Genomic DNA, 16,720 nt, shown 5'->3' with positions numbered 1-16,720 from the left:
TCCCTCGCTCCTCCATCTCATCCAAGGCCTGTCTGAGCTGGTCATAATGGTTAGGGGAGAGCCTAAGGTAAGGCAGACGGAGCGGCTTGTTGTCACCAATTCTGGACATGATGTACATAGCCAGTAGCCTTCCCACAATCTAGCTTGTGCCCTGAGAAGATGGAGTCGTAGCGGGCTATAAGCTTAACTAGCTTGGCCTTATACTGTGGCGACAACGGAGTGGACTCAATGTCACCTAGCCCTAACTCCTGCAGCGCCTTGTCTACAGTATCAGGCACGCACTTGTCTACAGTATCAGTCAAAAGCATTCTGCAGCGATATGCCATCCCATCTAGTTTGTGCTGAGTGTGACTATCATTTGTTTTTCAACAGGACAATGACCCAACACACCTCCAGGCTGTGTAAGGGCTATTTGACCAACAAGGAGAGTGATGGAGTGCTACATCAGATGACCTAGCCTCCACAAATCACCCAACCTCAACCCAGTTGAGATGGTTTGGGATGAGTTGGACCACAAAGTGAAGGAAAAGCAGCCAACAAGTGCTCAGCATATGTGGAAACCCCTTCAAGACTGTTCGAAAAGCATTCCAGTTTAAGCTGGTTGAGAGAACGACAAGAGTGTGCAAAGCTGTCAAGGCAAAGGGTGGCTACTTTGAAGAATCTCAAATATATATTTTGATTTGTTTAACACTTTTTTGGTTACTACATGATTCCATGTGTGTTATTTCATAGTTTGTTTACAATGTAGAAAATAATACAAAAAACCCCCAAAAACTTTAATGATGCCAATGTGTCCAAACGTTTGACTGGTACTGTATATAAAAGGTCCCATAGTTGACAGTGCATGTCAGAACAAAAACAAAGCCATGAGGTCAAAGGAATTCTCTGTAGAGCTCAGAGACAGGATTGTGTCAAGGCACAGATCTGGGGAAGGGTACAAAAACATTTCTGCAGCATTGAAGGTCCCCAAGAACAGAGTGGCCTCCATCATTCTTAACATCGAAAGACTTGAAAATATCTGTGCCGCGATGCTCCCCATCCAACCTGACAGAGCTTGAGAGGATCTACAGAGAATAAATGGGAGAAACTCCCCAAATACAGGTGTGCCAAGCTTGTAGCATCATACCCAAGAAGACTCGAGGCTGTATCGCTGCCAAAGGTGCTTCAACAAAGTACTAAGTAAAGGATCTGAATACCTATGTAAATGTCATTTCCGTTTTTTTGTTGTTGATAAAACTGCCAAAATTTCTACAAACCTGTTTTTGCTTTGTCATTATGGTGTATTGTGTGTAGATTGATGAGAAAAAGAATAGAATAAGGCTGCAACGTAACAAAATGTGGAAAAGTCAAGGGGTCTGAATACTTTCCCGAATGCACTGTACCACACCCTCTTGGGCCTTATTGCTTAAATATAATACAGTATTTCAGAATGTGACCTACCGCTTGCATGTCAATATCAGACTGGGAATAATTGATGTTTGCAATCTCCCCCCATCTGCAAGCGTAGCCAATGACATTACCTCTTATTGACATCTAACTTAAACCAACCAATTTGAATACATAAAATATTAAAATACACATTTATGCAGTGGCAAGTGGAAACATAATTAACCACGTTACACATACAGTACATTAGTGGTTATTTGTTCATAATCATAACAGCAATATAAACACATTTAGTGCCCAGGGCCAACATACAGTACAATCAGACCTGTGTCACAGCAGGACATGTGTTTTGCTACTTTTAAAAACGTTACACCGTGCAGATTGATTATTAACACTTTATCTAGAGATAAGTTATTTATTAATCTAAGGTGGGATTTACAGTGTGAGTCCTGGCTCTGTGGGTGTTATTAGAAGTTCACAGCAAAGACAACAAACACATTGTCTGAATTTAGCTTTTTGTTCAAATAACTCAAGCATAGATTGGTAACTTTTTTCTAATTTGGCACACCAGAACAAGAGGCCATGAGTAACTTCGTAAAACAAAAGGCACCTATTGTTATAAGCAGTCTTACTTAAACCCTCATATCCATCGCCTCATTTGACCTAGAGACGTGGAAATTTGTATGTAGGCGTCTTTCCTCATGCTGAACAAATTTGCCTCAAGGACCCATAAGGCAAATTGGGAGAGATTTTCCTCCATCTTAGACATTTTTGAAAACCTTTGAAAACGTATTCTCATGAGTTCAAATAACGCCAATGTAGAACCATGGTACATCTCTTAAATTAGTTTGACAAAAGCTAAGGGATTGGTTAAGAGACGGCTGAGTTATTGACGAATGAGAAAATCTGATTTTACGTGTCCATTTAAAATCCATTGTAAATCCAATCCACAATGACCTATCAACTTGAATCGTTTTAGGGTTATCAAAGACATTACCATGATAAGATGATTTAAGTTTGGCATGGATAACCAATAAGGAAACTAATAAGAATTCACTTTGACAATATGGCACTAATGCTTAAAATAAATCATACAAATTATTCTCAACGACTAATTAAGCAATAATACGAGGCCATGTGTTATGGCATTTTTCGCCCAGTGACTTAGACCACATCACAGCCATGATAAAAATGTTATAACACACGGACTCGAGTGTATTATTGCTGTTATACAATGGGTTGCCAGGATTAAAAAGCAAGATTCTTTCTCAAACCACACATATTTCAACAGAGTGTGATGCTACATTCACTAACACTGGTTGTCAAGTGCAATTTTTGGGCTTCTCTGGTCATTAGTTCTATTCAAATTGACTGTCAAAAACTACCCAAGAGCTGGTTGATAGTTCCAGAACTTTGCAGGTTGCTATGGCAAACAAAAATGGTTGCTTTGGAGGCTCTTCCCCCCCCCCCCTCCCCCTTGCTAGCAAGCCAATTACACAGCTAACACAATCACTTCAGTTAGAAAGACCGCAAACTAGCTGCATTTCATTTGACCTGTTTCTCTATTGACATTTCATTTATATATATCCATAAAATGATGCAGATTCATCATTTCTACTGGCTGAGGAAAGCTGCCTGTATCTTGTGCCGACAACATTATTATGGGAGATCTAATTTCAATATTTCAAATGTCGGAGAGAACGCCTAGATGCTTTTACAGCAGAGATCAAGTTTATAAGTTGCATAGCTGGGCAGATGAGACAGTGGATCTGTAAAAGTAGTAGTGCGTTGCTAGGTAACGACAAACAATGCCACTTTTTATGAATGTGGCCATGTGCATGTTTCCCTTTGCCCTCAGAACAGCCTCAACTCAGGGTTGTGGGTTCGATTCCCACGGGGGGCCAGTACAAATTTTTTTTTAATAATAAATAAATAAATGCATGAAATGAAATTATTGAAATGTATGCATTTACTACTGTAAGTCGCTCTGGATAAGAGCGTCTGCTAAATGACTAAAATGTAAATGTCAATGTAAAAAACTAATTGGGGCAAGGACTCTATAGAAGGTGTCGAAAGCGTTCCACAGGGATGTTGGCCCATCTTGACTCCATTGCTTCCTACAGTTGTGTTAAGTTGGCTGGATGTCATTTGGGTGGTGGACCATTCTTGATACACACAGGAAACTGTTGAGCGTGAAAAACCCTGCAACATTGCAGTTCTTGACACACTCAAACCAGTGCGCCTGGCACCTATTAGCATATCCCATTCAAAGGCACTTAAATCTTTTGTCTTGCCTATTCAACCTCAATGGCACACACACAATCCATGTCTCAATTGTCTCAAGGCTTAAAAATCCTTCTTTAACCCGTCTCCTCCCCTTCATCTACACACATTGAAGTGGATTTAAGTGACATCAATAAGGGATCATGGCTTTCACCTGTCTTCAACTGGTCAGTCTGTCATGGAAAGAGTTCTTAACGTTTTGTACACTCAGTGTACAGTTTGTCTAGTATATCATGGGCATGAAACTAACAATGGGAATTCCAAACCACCCATTCTATAAAAAGTCAGATTTACTCCAAACATTGATGCATTCAAAGGATGGCCACACTATACCAGTAGATAAATATTAGCATGCGCTAAAATATGCAAAAAAATACAAATTAACCATAAGTCCAAATGACAGCAAAATGTGGAATGTAGGTCCATGGTACATGCCTAAACTTTGTTTGGGAAAACTAAGGGATTGGTCAAAAATGTAAATTTAAAAGCACTGTAAATCCGTTCCACAGTGGCGTATCAACTTGAACCTTGTCATCGCTATCACGGACGTCCCTAAGATGTACCACGCTGAATTTAGCATGTCAAAAAACATCAAATCGTTATTTGCATATGTAACACTAATGCTCAAAATCTGTTAATTAAAACATTGTGATTAGTATATAATTTATTGTTGCCCCATTATATGGTCTGAACGTAGTGGAAAGGGGATATTTTATTCGGGAAAATTTGAAACCGGAAGTCCTGCCTCTTGCGCAGTCAGCGTGTATATATTTATATGTAAACTCAATACATTAAGTAATGCATTTAAAAAATAATGACATGCTGCATTCAAAGATGCAACCTACAGCACTAGACTTAACGTCACTTGTGTCATCCTTGAGGTATTGAGAGATAAACATGGTAATGCTGATTGTACATAAAGGAAGATGGTTTCTACATGAGCGAGTGCTTTGTTATCCAACGGATCATGTGCAATTTTGGTCATCATGTGAACCCCTTTCATTGCTGCTCACAGCTATATTTATTATTTCAATTTATCATCGAACTTTACTCAATCCTTTGAACCTCAAATGCATATTAATTGGTTCAATGGAAAGCAGCGGTTTGGAGGCAGTCATCTGGAATGCTGCACAGCCATTTGAGGCTGAGTTATTCCCATAGTATAACCACAGCCGAGGCAAGGCGGGCTGCTGCATGGTCATCAGACCCAAATCCTTGTCAGGGTCTATTACAGCCAATAAAGCAATGTCTGTCTAGTATCGTTAGAGAAGACAAAAAAAGGTACCAATTCATCGCCACATAAGCACTGCATTAAGCGCTGAAAGGGCTTAGAGAATGAATAATGCAAGAATTGTACATCTAAGTCGAGTAGCACTTCATTACAAACTCAGTGAAAGCAGATGTGCTTCTGTTAGAGAAGTAGTTTGAAGTGCAAGCTTTATTTGGCTTGACCAAGATGAGTGAATCAGGCCAGAGATTGTTAGAGGTTCAAAGGGCTCTAAAAGGTTGAGAGGAACTAATTCGTATATCCCAAATGGCACCCTATTCCCTATATAGTGCACTACTTTTGACCAGAGCCCTATGTGCCCTGGTCAAAAGTAGTGCACTATGAAAGGGAATAGGGTGCCATTTGGGACACATCCTGTGCGCACTGGAAAAGCAATATTATGTCAGTATGATATAACATGACAAAAAATATGCTGAGATGCCTTGCAATGTAGTCATATGTAAGGTTCTTTACAGGGTTGCCAAATACTGGTTACCAGGTTTTCCAGAAACCCAGGTTAGAATATTCCTGGATTTAGGAGTGAATAAGCAGGAAATCCAGGAATCCACCCACCGGGATTTCCAGAAAACATGGGAATTTTGGAACGCTAGTTCTTTATAGTTTTACGGCCTCTTTGTAATGACAACAGTTAGGAGCCTGTTAGCTCAATGTTTCATCAACAGGAAACAATTGACTATTGGAATAAAAGAGGTTGTGTTTTAGCTGACATTCTTTTCACAAGTTTCTTTTCCAAAAGGGTCATTTCCATTTAGGGATTAATTTAGGTCTTTTCTGCATACACCGAACAAAAAATATAAATGCAACAAAGATTTTACTGAGTTACAGTTCAAATAACGAAATCAGTCAATTGAAACAAATTCATTAGGGCCTGATCTCTGGATTTCTGGGAATACAGATATGCATCTGTTGGCACAGATTCCCCCCCAAAAAAAGAAGGTAGGGGCGTGGATCAGAAAACCAGTCAGTATCTGGTGTATCGACCATTTGCCTCATGCAGTGCGATACATCTTCTTCATATTGACTAAAGGCTGTTGATTGTGGCCTTTGGGAAGTTGCTGGATATTGCGGGAACTGGAACATGCTGTCGTACACGATGATCCAGAGCATCCCAAACATCCTCAATGGGTGACATGTCTGGTGAGTATGCAGGCCATGGAAGACCTGGGACATTTTCAGCTTCCAGGAATTATGTACAGATCCTTGCGACATGGGGCCGTGCATTATCACGCTGAATGAGGTGATGGCAGCGGATGAATGGTACGACAATGGGCCTCAGGATCTCGTCACAGTATCTCTGCGCATTCAAATGATCATCGATAAAATGCAATTGTGTTCGTTGTCCATAGCTTATGCCTGTCCATACCATAACCCCACCACCACGGGGCACTCTGTTCACAACATTGAAATCAGCAAACCGCTCGCCCACACGACGCCATAAACGCTGTCTGCCATCTGCTTGGTACAGTTAAAATCAGGATTTATCCATGAAGAGCACACATCTATGTGCCAGTGGCCATCGAAGGTGAGCATTTGCTGACTGAAGTTGGTTATGACACCGAACTGCAGTCAGGTCAAGACCCTGGTGAGACTGTGTGCAGAAATTCTTCGGTTGTGCAAACGCACAGTTTCATCAGCTGTCCGGGAGCCTGGTCTCAGACGATCTCGCAGGTGGGGAAGCCGGATGTTGAGGTCCTGGTGTTGTTACACGTGGTCTGCGGTTGTGAGGCCAGTTGGACATACTGGTAAATTCTCTAAAACAACGTTGGAGGAAGCTTATGGTAGATAAATTAATATTAAATTCTCTGGCAACAGCTCTGTTGGACATTCCTGCAGTCAGCATGCCATTTGCGAGCTCCCTCAAAACTTGAGACATCTGCGGCAATTTGTTGTCTGACAAAATTGCACATTTTAGAGTGGCCTTTTATTGTCCAGCACAAGGTGTACCTGTGTAATGATCATGCTGTTTAATCAGCTTCTTGATATGCCACACCTGTCAGGTGGATGAATTATCTTGGCAAAGGAGAAACGCTCACTAACAAGGATGTAAACAAATCTGTGCACAAAATTTGACCGAAATAAGCTTTTTGTGCATATGGAACATTTCTGGGATCTTTTACTTCAGCTCATGAAACATGCGACCAACACTTTACATGTTGCCTTTATATTTTTTGTTCAGTTGAGCTCATCTGAAATGAACACTTAAAAAAATATATAATTACACATTACAGTCATGCCAATAAAGTCAAGGAGAAATGGAGACTCAGGAACACTGCAGACTTTAGGATACACCTTACTAAACTGGTTGAATGATAAACAGCACACTTCCAGCAAAATCAATGCTTTAAAGACAATGAAATAATGAACAAAACAGATGGATAAGTTCTGCAATGCAAGCTGCTGAGAAATGGTAAGGCTACACCTGTAGGAAGATTGGAGCCACTGTTGCTGTACGATTAACTCTTTGCTGATCAACTTGTGGTATCTCTTCAAAGAGCAGAATCACACTGCAGTGTGCCATAGAAAGAATCCAGAAATAAAAATAAACTGGGCCCGGTTTAGGGTTATGCACTCACTAAACCGAATCTGGTGCACATCCTCATCACCATTGCACAGTAATCTAAGGTTGTATAAAAACATTTATGTGGAGGATTTTGTGTCTATTTGATACTGTACTTGTAAAACAGACTTGTCTTACTTAATTGCCCCTGGTGGGGTAAATAACGTCGTTTTGAATTGAAATCTTACCTATGCTTAGATGGGTGAGATGCTCAAACAGAGTCCAGCTGTGGTCGTCAATGCAATGATTCTTCAGGACAAACAGCTGGCATATGTCCCGGGCTGTGATGTCAGTGGGAACCTCTACTGCTCGACTTGTATTGTCCTCATTATACACTTTGATTACCTGCAGCGAAACAAACACATTGACATGAACAACGTATGTATCAGAAAAGTTCAGAGCTTGCTTTATATGTACATTTAAAAATACATGCCATAAATGTACAATAAATGATACATCAAACTTTACAAATAACCAACTAGGCAAGAAACAGTGGTGAGAAAATGTCAAACACATGGGATTTTCAAATGTTCTCCAAGCCTTATAGGATTTTAGGTATGTCAAATCTCATCTTTGTCAAAGTCAATAATTCTACCCCATAATCATTCAACCCACACACAACAGCACCAAATTCTCCCAAAAGTTGATAAACGTATCCCTAACAAAGTAGCCTACTGCGTGCAGGTTAGCGTTTTTCCATCATAAATCTTGTTCTGGAGACAGCTCTGCAGAGAGGTCACTAGCTGGCACAGCCACAAAGTCATAAAATGTTAAACCTAACCCTAACCACACTGCTAACCCTAACGCCTAACCTTAACTTAAGACCAACATTTTTGTTTTCATACATTTTCATTTTGAATTTGCAGCCTGCCTATCTAAATGGGAAAGCGACCAGTCCTGCCTCCAGGACAAGACACGACAAACATCAACGTGTCTACTGCGTAGCCTATCGCTCCAAATACCTTTTCCTTATTTTTCCTTCTTCTTCACAGGAGGTATATTACAGTTCTGCATTAAAAAGCTCTGAGAACCTCAACAGTCATGCAATATTAACACAAAACAAGCTACTAACAAATCATCTGACATCACAACTTACCTTTCTGTTGGGAGACAAGACTTGTGAATTTGAGCTAACTCTGTAGCCTATGTAGGGTTGAGTGCACAGCATTGTAAACCAGGCTTTTAGTGAGGAACATGGAAACATGCATCAGACAGGCAAGACGGTGCAGAGCCGAACAGAACAGAGCCGAGTAGAGCAGCGAGTCAGTATCAGCTGGGAAGCGAAAAGTAGAGCCCGCTCTCCCTCTCCCTCTCCTCTCTTTACTGCAGTGGGGCAGAAATGAGCTAATTAGAAAGAGCTGCCTCTGAGCACAGCGTTTTCCTGACTCCACAGATATATGTCACCGGGGCTATGGCCCAATCACCTGCTACCTTTCCCCCCCCCAAGTAAAAGAGCCCAGGATCAGCCTGTTCCACACAGCCCAGGAGGAGGAGGAGAAAAGAGTCAAAAGGCTCGCTCCCCCTCCCTATTCACACAGCCATGGCAATTCGAGTTCTTAGCATAAAGCCCTGCGTGAGCTCTAAAGCCATTACAAAAGGTGCTGGTTAAATGTAATGCTAGTTGGGTCAACTCTGTCTAAAGTTGACAGGGGTGGGCGGGGAGAGGGGAGGAAGAGAGTCACAGTAAAGACCAACTGGCTGCCGCTTTCTGTGTGCATGGGTCTCTGTGCCTTGGTTTAAGGCGGATCGTGGGGCAGGATGCACCAGCCCTCTTTTGTGGAGTGAAACGAGGCCACAGTGCTCCAGCCGAGCTGGGGTCAGTGCCCTTAAGGAGCCCGCAGCGAATCACAACCACCAACTATGACGTCACCCCTCAATGAAGTAAAAATCAGTCAGTGCTGAGATTTACAAGACCCAAAAAAACACGTATGCATCCCCCTTTGCGGGTACCTAACAAAAGGGACTGCATTACTGGGATTACTTTAATGTCCTTTTGGTGAGTTGTCCGTACAGTACGGACGGACAAGCTAATAATGACACACTAATCATCTCATACATTGCAGTAACACTGAAGTCACTGAGGTTGAAGTAGAAAGCCGAAGATGATCATCTCAAGGCCCAGAGCACTTACTGTATAAAACATTATACTGCATCCAATGCATTTCCAGGGGTAGAAACGAAGATGATCATCTCAAGGCCCAGAGCACTTACTGTATAAAACATTATACTGCATCCAATGCATTTCCAGGGGTAGAAACGAAGATGATCATCTCAAGGCCCAGAGCACTTACTGTATAAAACATTATACTGCATCCAATGCATTTCCAGGGGTAGAAATGACAAAAGAAAAAAAAAAAGAAAAAAAAGAGATGAAACCAGTGTGAAGGAGCCTCTAAATCAGGCTGTGGAAAAAAACATCTAGGCAGGAATCCAGTTGTGTCCCTCTGTGGAAGTCACTTCCTGAGAATTTGCCAAATCAAATCTCCAAAGGATCGTGTTTCATGGAGGAACAGGGCAGGGTTTGTTAGGGGGTGAAACAGCTTTTACTGCGTTACTCCTGCAGGATGACATTAGTTCCTCCACACAAATACACTGGACATGATGCTATATTACACAAGGTTTAGGATTTGTGTGTCAGGAAGATATTTTAATATATGTATTGGAAAACCCTAGTCAAAAAAAATATATAGGATTTGTGATTTTTCCAATAGAATCCTGTAGGATTTTCACAATCCGATAGGATTTTGTTCCACCTCTTTCAGTATCCTATTGGACTGCTTTTCCCCCCCGATTGGAAATCAAAAGTCATCATATTGGATCCTATAGGATTCTCACAATCCTAAAATATTTTGTATCAGTCCTATTGGACTACTTTTTTCCTAATGGAAATCAAAAGTAATCCTGTAGGGTTTTGTCACCCCAATCAGAATCCTATTACAACTTGTTTTTAAATTATAGTTTGTCGTCATTTGTTCCAGTGCAATACAACATGAATTACAACATTTTTGTTGATTGGAAACAGTTCCATATGACTACCAGTACAGTGCACCTTTTTCAACAAAACACCCAAAACGAATGATGACAGAACATGTATTCATTTTGAGATATTGCTTCATGAAAATGCTACACATGTATTATAAAGTACTGTAGTGTTACGCCTCGATCACACCGACAGCATCATTGCGTTTTGGTACACCAGAAGTACTTTAAAATGTCCCAATGGAACACTGCCTTTGCCTCGCAGCATTGCATGGCAGAGGCAGTTGCAGTGCGTTCTGTGTGGCGAATTCGTTGGATTTGCCTTTGCCTCGCAGCATTGCATGGCAGAGGCAGTTGCAGTGCGTTCTGTGTGGCGAATTCGTTGGATTTGCCTTTGCCTCGCAGCATTGCATGGCAGAGGCAGTTGCAGTGCGTTCTGTGTGGCGAATTCGTTGGATTTGCCTTTGCCTCGCAGCATTGCATGGCAGAGGCAGTTGCAGTGCGTTCTGTGTGGCGAATTCGTTGGATTTGCCTTTGCCTCGCAGCATTGCATGGCAGAGGCAGTTGCAGTGCGTTCTGTGTGGCGAATTCGTTGGATTTGCCTTTGCCTCGCAGCATTGCATGGCAGAGGCAGTTGCAGTGCGTTCTGTGTGGCGAATTCGTTGGATTTGCCTTTGCCTCGCAGCATTGCATGGCAGAGGCAGTTGCAGTGCGTTCTGTGTGGCGAATTCGTTGGATTTGCCTTTGCCTCGCAGCATTGCATGGCAGAGGCAGTTGCAGTGCGTTCTGTGTGGCGAATTCGTTGGATTTGCCTTTGCCTCGCAGCATTGCATGGCAGAGGCAGTTGCAGTGCGTTCTGTGTGGCGAATTCGTTGGATTTGCCTTTGCCTCGCAGCATTGCATGGCAGAGGCAGTTGCAGTGCGTTCTGTGTGGCGAATTCGTTGGATTTGCCTTTGCCTCGCAGCATTGCATGGCAGAGGCAGTTGCAGTGCGTTCTGTGTGGCGAATTCGTTGGATTTGCCTTTGCCTCGCAGCATTGCATGGCAGAGGCAGTTGCAGTGCGTTCTGTGTGGCGAATTCGTTGGATTTGCCTTTGCCTCGCAGCATTGCATGGCAGAGGCAGTTGCAGTGCGTTCTGTGTGGCGAATTCGTTGGGTTTGCCTTTGCCTCGCAGCATTGCATGGCAGAGGCAGTTGCAGTGCGTTCTGTGTGGCGAATTCGTTGGATTTGCCTTTGCCTCGCAGCATTGCATGGCAGAGGCAGTTGCAGTGCGTTCTGTGTGGCGAATTCGTTGGATTTGCCTTTGCCTCGCAGCATTGCATGGCAGAGGCAGTTGCAGTGCGTTCTGTGTGGCGAATTCGTTGGGTTTAAATCGAACGTACTCATAAAAACTGTATGCGTAGACGGCTTGACAGAAATGGCAGCAGAAGGTGAATGATGAACTTTTGCTGCACACATATCCAGATTATACTGCGTACCATTTAGCAAAAAGACGCAGTAGGTGTGATCAAGGCATTGTGCATACTCCCTGTAGCACTCGGTCTCTTTATATATCTCTTTTATATTAGCAATAAAAACAAATATGGCCTGTATGTCCTTATTGGAGTGTTCCGCAAAGCTAGATATAATCTGTGTGCATATCTCTTGACTATTATCTATGTTTACCCACTTCAGAGAGCTTTGGACAAATATTTGGTGAGGTTCTTGAAAATGCATTCAACACTCTGCAATAAAAATCGTCCGATTCTGTCCTCATTCGGTGTCCTACGTTCTGTATCTGGAGATACAAGATTGCAGACAGCAAAAAGTTCACAACTAACGAACAATAAAAACAACGTGCATAATTCGTTCTAATGAATCCTTCAACAGTCTGAGCCCACACTAGCTCCTACATGCGCCAGCTCTCGCCTATTAATCGATTTGATCATTGTATCATAGCATGCTGGGATGTTTCAACTAGGGTCCAAATGACTGGCCTCGGTATCCATGATAAATCGCTTGGTCCAGGGAGTCAAATGAATGGCGAAGCCAGATAAAATGCTGCTGTGAACTGCTGCTTTCTGTATCAATGAGCACAAAGAGGTGCATTCATCAGGTAGCCATGCTGCTCCATGTGCTCACCTGCACCTGCTTTTATTTCACAGTTCCAATTCCGTCTGCCAAATTCCCCCTTTTTTTTTTTTTAAGTGTCATTATACTAATATAGTTACTGTGGATGCTTTACAAAATGCTTTCCTAGAAAGATTGATAAAGTCTAAAGCTGCAGTTTTCTACCAATTTTTATATTCCCTTTCATTATACCATGTTCAAAGACGACACTCAAATACTACAACAAATCCGAAGAGGGTGAACACATAAGGACTGCTTAACGCCTAGTTCAGAGCACATGTAGGCAACCTGGCCTGTGCAACTAAATACCAAAAGTGCATTTCAGTCCAAAGTAAATGTGAAGTGCGCTCGCGATTTAAGTTCAGATAGTCAGTCGTTGTGGAACTGCGGGAACTTAACACAATGACATACACTGTGCAGGGACTGACATGGGAGAGTGCTGAGGGAAGTAAGATAAGAGTTGGGCAACAGAGATAAGGTTGATGACAGGGCTAAGCAGCGCTACGAGCTTTGAAACAGTACTGACTGCAACCCATATTTTAGCCCCGGCCTTCCCCCGTCGATGGCCACACGGTTGTACATACAAATTGTACAGAAACTCTGGGAGGAAAGGAACATGGTCTCCAATTGAGACAGAAAAGGGAGGGAAAATCCAGACAGACATAAGCGCTGGCCTAAATATAGATTTGTCTATGCTTTGCTAACAACGCTATAAAGTCCTCTTTATCTCAAGGACAGGGTTGCGGACACCGGTTTACTAATTTGCGTGTGCTGGTTTTACCTTGAACTCCCCTCCCACAGCTGCAGCTCTATCTGTGAGCGCCACAGCAGTGGCCTCAGCCCTGGGCTCGGCTCAGCGTGTAGCAACCATGCATCCACAGTGCCCTTCACTACAGCAAAGCACTGGATAAGCTCAGTTAGCCATGCTACTCCTCCACATGCTTGAACTCCCTGGCTGTCTGGACACAGCAGTCCTAGGTGCTACACCTGGGCCTATGCAGTCTCTTTGCCCCACTGCTCTCATTTTTAGGTATTTTAGTTAAACATTGTGCAGCTGTATATTCTACGTAATGTCAAGCCTTTCATTTCATGATTAATGCGAAACTTATTTTAACAACACATTTTTAAAAAAGGTACTCATAACACCAAACCAAGAATATGTTGGAGGACCATAAATAACCCTAGGTCAAACCTTCTACACATTTAACAGTGGAACTCCTCAGTGGTTCAACAGGCAACAGGCTCACATAGAACCTTGAAATGGCTCACTCTTGTGTAATTTTTGCCAAAAATAGGTTTATAGACCGTTACAGACACATATTTCAACCGGTCAGATGTTTTGTATTCCAAATTACTTCTACATTTATCCTGAGTTCACAGAGGTTTTTGAAATACGTGGACAAAATTGTGTTTTTATGTCAACCATTGTTTTTTCACTTTTTAATAAGTGCGTCGACTGCAAAATTGTATCACATTTCTATTAAGCTGCTACTGTAAACACGCTACTGTGAAAGATCCAGGGAAGCGCATGGTGAAAAATATAGGCCTGCTTGTCTCACACACACACACAAAACAGAGGAGGCTAGCTAACCTCAGAAAAAGCATAGCTGCTCCAATGACTGCCATATACTGTACCTCGGCAGTAAAGGGGAAAACATACTGAAGACAAATCTATGAATTTAATGTTAAAAAAAAGCAAACGTGATGACTGATGGGAAACTGATATAAATACTGAAGCACAATCCAAAGGATCAAATAAAAACTACTGTATCTCTGGATTGGAGTTTTTTTTTCTCTGAACTCCAGGCCAAACTGGTTCAGAAAATTGGATGAATAAACTGTTTTTCCACTTCTAGTTCCAGAGTGGTTTAGTTGAATCCCATTGTACGATTTAACACGGACACACTATTAGGACAGTTAAAGAAAGCAGAAGTCATGCAGTGTGGCAAAGAGAGGAAATTACAAGCCCGTTTCCTACCCGCTTCTGAAGACAAAGTGGAGTAATGGCAGGCAAGGTGACTCTTCTCGCATGGAAGTTCATGCTTCTTTCCTCAGTACACAACAACTAAAATAAATAATATCCATATATCTAAGTTGTAAATACTGGTATTCTATAGATTATTTTAGAAAAATCAAACGCGCAATGTCATACTTAGTATATTATCTTAATATGCAGAAGTCTTCTCTAAGTGATTCTGCTATACAATGCTCGTTGTATCGCATCTCTCTACACTGAGGTCGTGCACAATGAATGTGTGAGACAGAGAAGTCATCGCTGTACAAGAAACTCCTCCTTTGTCCTTGGAAATCTAAAAATATTTTTTTAAGAAAGCCACTTTATCAAGCCACAAACAAGTCTTGATAAAAATAGTTCCAAGAAGGACTATAGTTTACGATGCAGAAGCTCAGAGAAAGCCAGAACGCTAAAATGACTAAAAATCAAGATGAAACATCTGACACAAAAGTGAGTAGGTGTATTATCTATAGTAATATAGTTGCCCATTTCTAACAGCTCAGAGAATGTCTTTCCATTGTCACAAACTCAACATGAAATAAAAAAAAATATCTGAAAGGGAAAACTGTGATGTAGTCGATGGCCAGTAATTTAGGAGGAGAATTGACACCTCTTTTTTCCCCCGTAACCAGAACATCTGTCTGTTCAACAATATCATTGTACTACAATCTCCTGCAATAAATCAAAACGTGAAGTGTATAAATGTTGTCAACTTTAGAATAATGCAATTTGCAAATATGTCCACAAGAATATCTGGCAAATCCCATTTGACATGAATTTCCATATTTCATTTCTCCACATTTCGTATCGGAAAAAGCGTGCAAGTCAAGTACTGGTATAGGCAATGGACAATAGCGCATTGCTGATTTCATATCTATACGACACTACAGCAAGGAAAAGATGTGGTTGGCAAAGAGGAATGGGGGACGGGAGGAGGTTGGGAGACTGTATAAATTGGGGGCTTCAAAATAGCTCTGCGCCAAGTTGTTCCCACAGCGACAATTGCCACAATTCATCTGTTTACATCTGTTGTACTGTAAGGATGAACAAAGAAGTCTCTGAAACGAGCAGCCTTACACAGTATGCATTAGAGTTAATGATGTAATAAATGAAAGTCACTCTCAATGGTCTGATAAGGACGAGTTACACATCAAATAAAGATGTATTCAATACATTTTTGTCGATGGTAAAAGAGGATTTGGCCCTGACAAAACCATTTTAATTCTGACAACGCTAAACAATTATATTAGCCCCGTTGGCTATTCTGCCAAATGTTCCTGCTGATAAGCTTGAACTTGGATAAAAAGGTCAAGGAAGAGATAAAAAGGGAAATTTGATAACGATGATAATAGTGGTGTTTTTGTTGGAGAGTTCAAGTGTTTGTTTTATTAAAAAAAGGACAGCAGAAACATGTCCTTGGACACAGGAAACTAGAAACATCCAAAAGTGCGAGATCTCTTTTCATAAAACCCAGTTATGCAATTAGCTAGGCCCTATAATGGGTCCCAGTCGAAAAGGGACCAGAAATGCATTGCTAGATAAACACCACACCATGCACAGGCCTGTTCCACTCTGCTACATATTTCTGTCTTTCCAAGTGCAGGGCAAAGCTCAACATTTGAGCCAAAACTCTCCTTATTAATCTTAAAATATCAAGCAGAGGAGTCAACTTCAGCTGAGAAAATACTACACTGACTTTATGATGAGAAACAACGAGACCAGAAAAAAAAGATTTTAGTAGTATTATTTTACAGAAGGGCCGATGAATGATTTAAATCAACAACATTCTATGGGCAGATAACGGTATGCATTTGAATGGATTCAACAAGAAAGCACATTATCCAGCTTTACGTACATTAATATGTCATTAAAAGTGCATGAAATGTACTAACAGAGTACACAGGCCAGAATCAGACCATGTACTGTAGTTTAGACTAAATCTAGACACATTGTAGCAGTGGGAGGATTCCTCTCTCCTGATACCCTTTCCTTCCCTCCCAGACCAGACCGGGGGGGTTGGCAGGCAGCACAGTGGTGACTGTCATACAGCTTCCCTCATGAGAACGGAGGAGTCCATTCCAAGCTCACGGTTTATCTGGAATC

The 16,720-nt window shown here is 41.7% G+C and overlaps 1 protein-coding gene across 6 annotated transcripts in view; it reads right to left on the bottom strand.

The window, feature by feature from the left end:
* LOC115156060 (growth factor receptor-bound protein 14) overlaps positions 1-16,720 on the bottom strand; it is a 60,448-nt gene that overhangs the window by 11,185 nt on the left and 32,543 nt on the right. For 4 of the 6 annotated variants that reach the window (XM_029703286.1, XM_029703285.1, XM_029703289.1 and 1 more), the window contains one exon: positions 7,703-7,859. In XM_029703286.1, coding sequence (XP_029559146.1) covers positions 7,703-7,859 — 157 coding nt within the window. Of the gene's footprint in view, positions 1-7,702; positions 7,860-8,610; positions 8,833-14,581; positions 14,852-16,720 lie in introns of those variants that run through there. The other 2 variants (XM_029703288.1, XM_029703287.1) reach the window with 2 other exon arrangements.

Source organism: Salmo trutta, chromosome 20, assembly GCF_901001165.1.
Source record: "Salmo trutta chromosome 20, fSalTru1.1, whole genome shotgun sequence".
In the NCBI taxonomy this organism is placed as follows: Eukaryota; Metazoa; Chordata; class Actinopteri; order Salmoniformes; family Salmonidae; genus Salmo; species Salmo trutta.
This window is presented reverse-complemented; position numbering and strand designations above follow the sequence as displayed.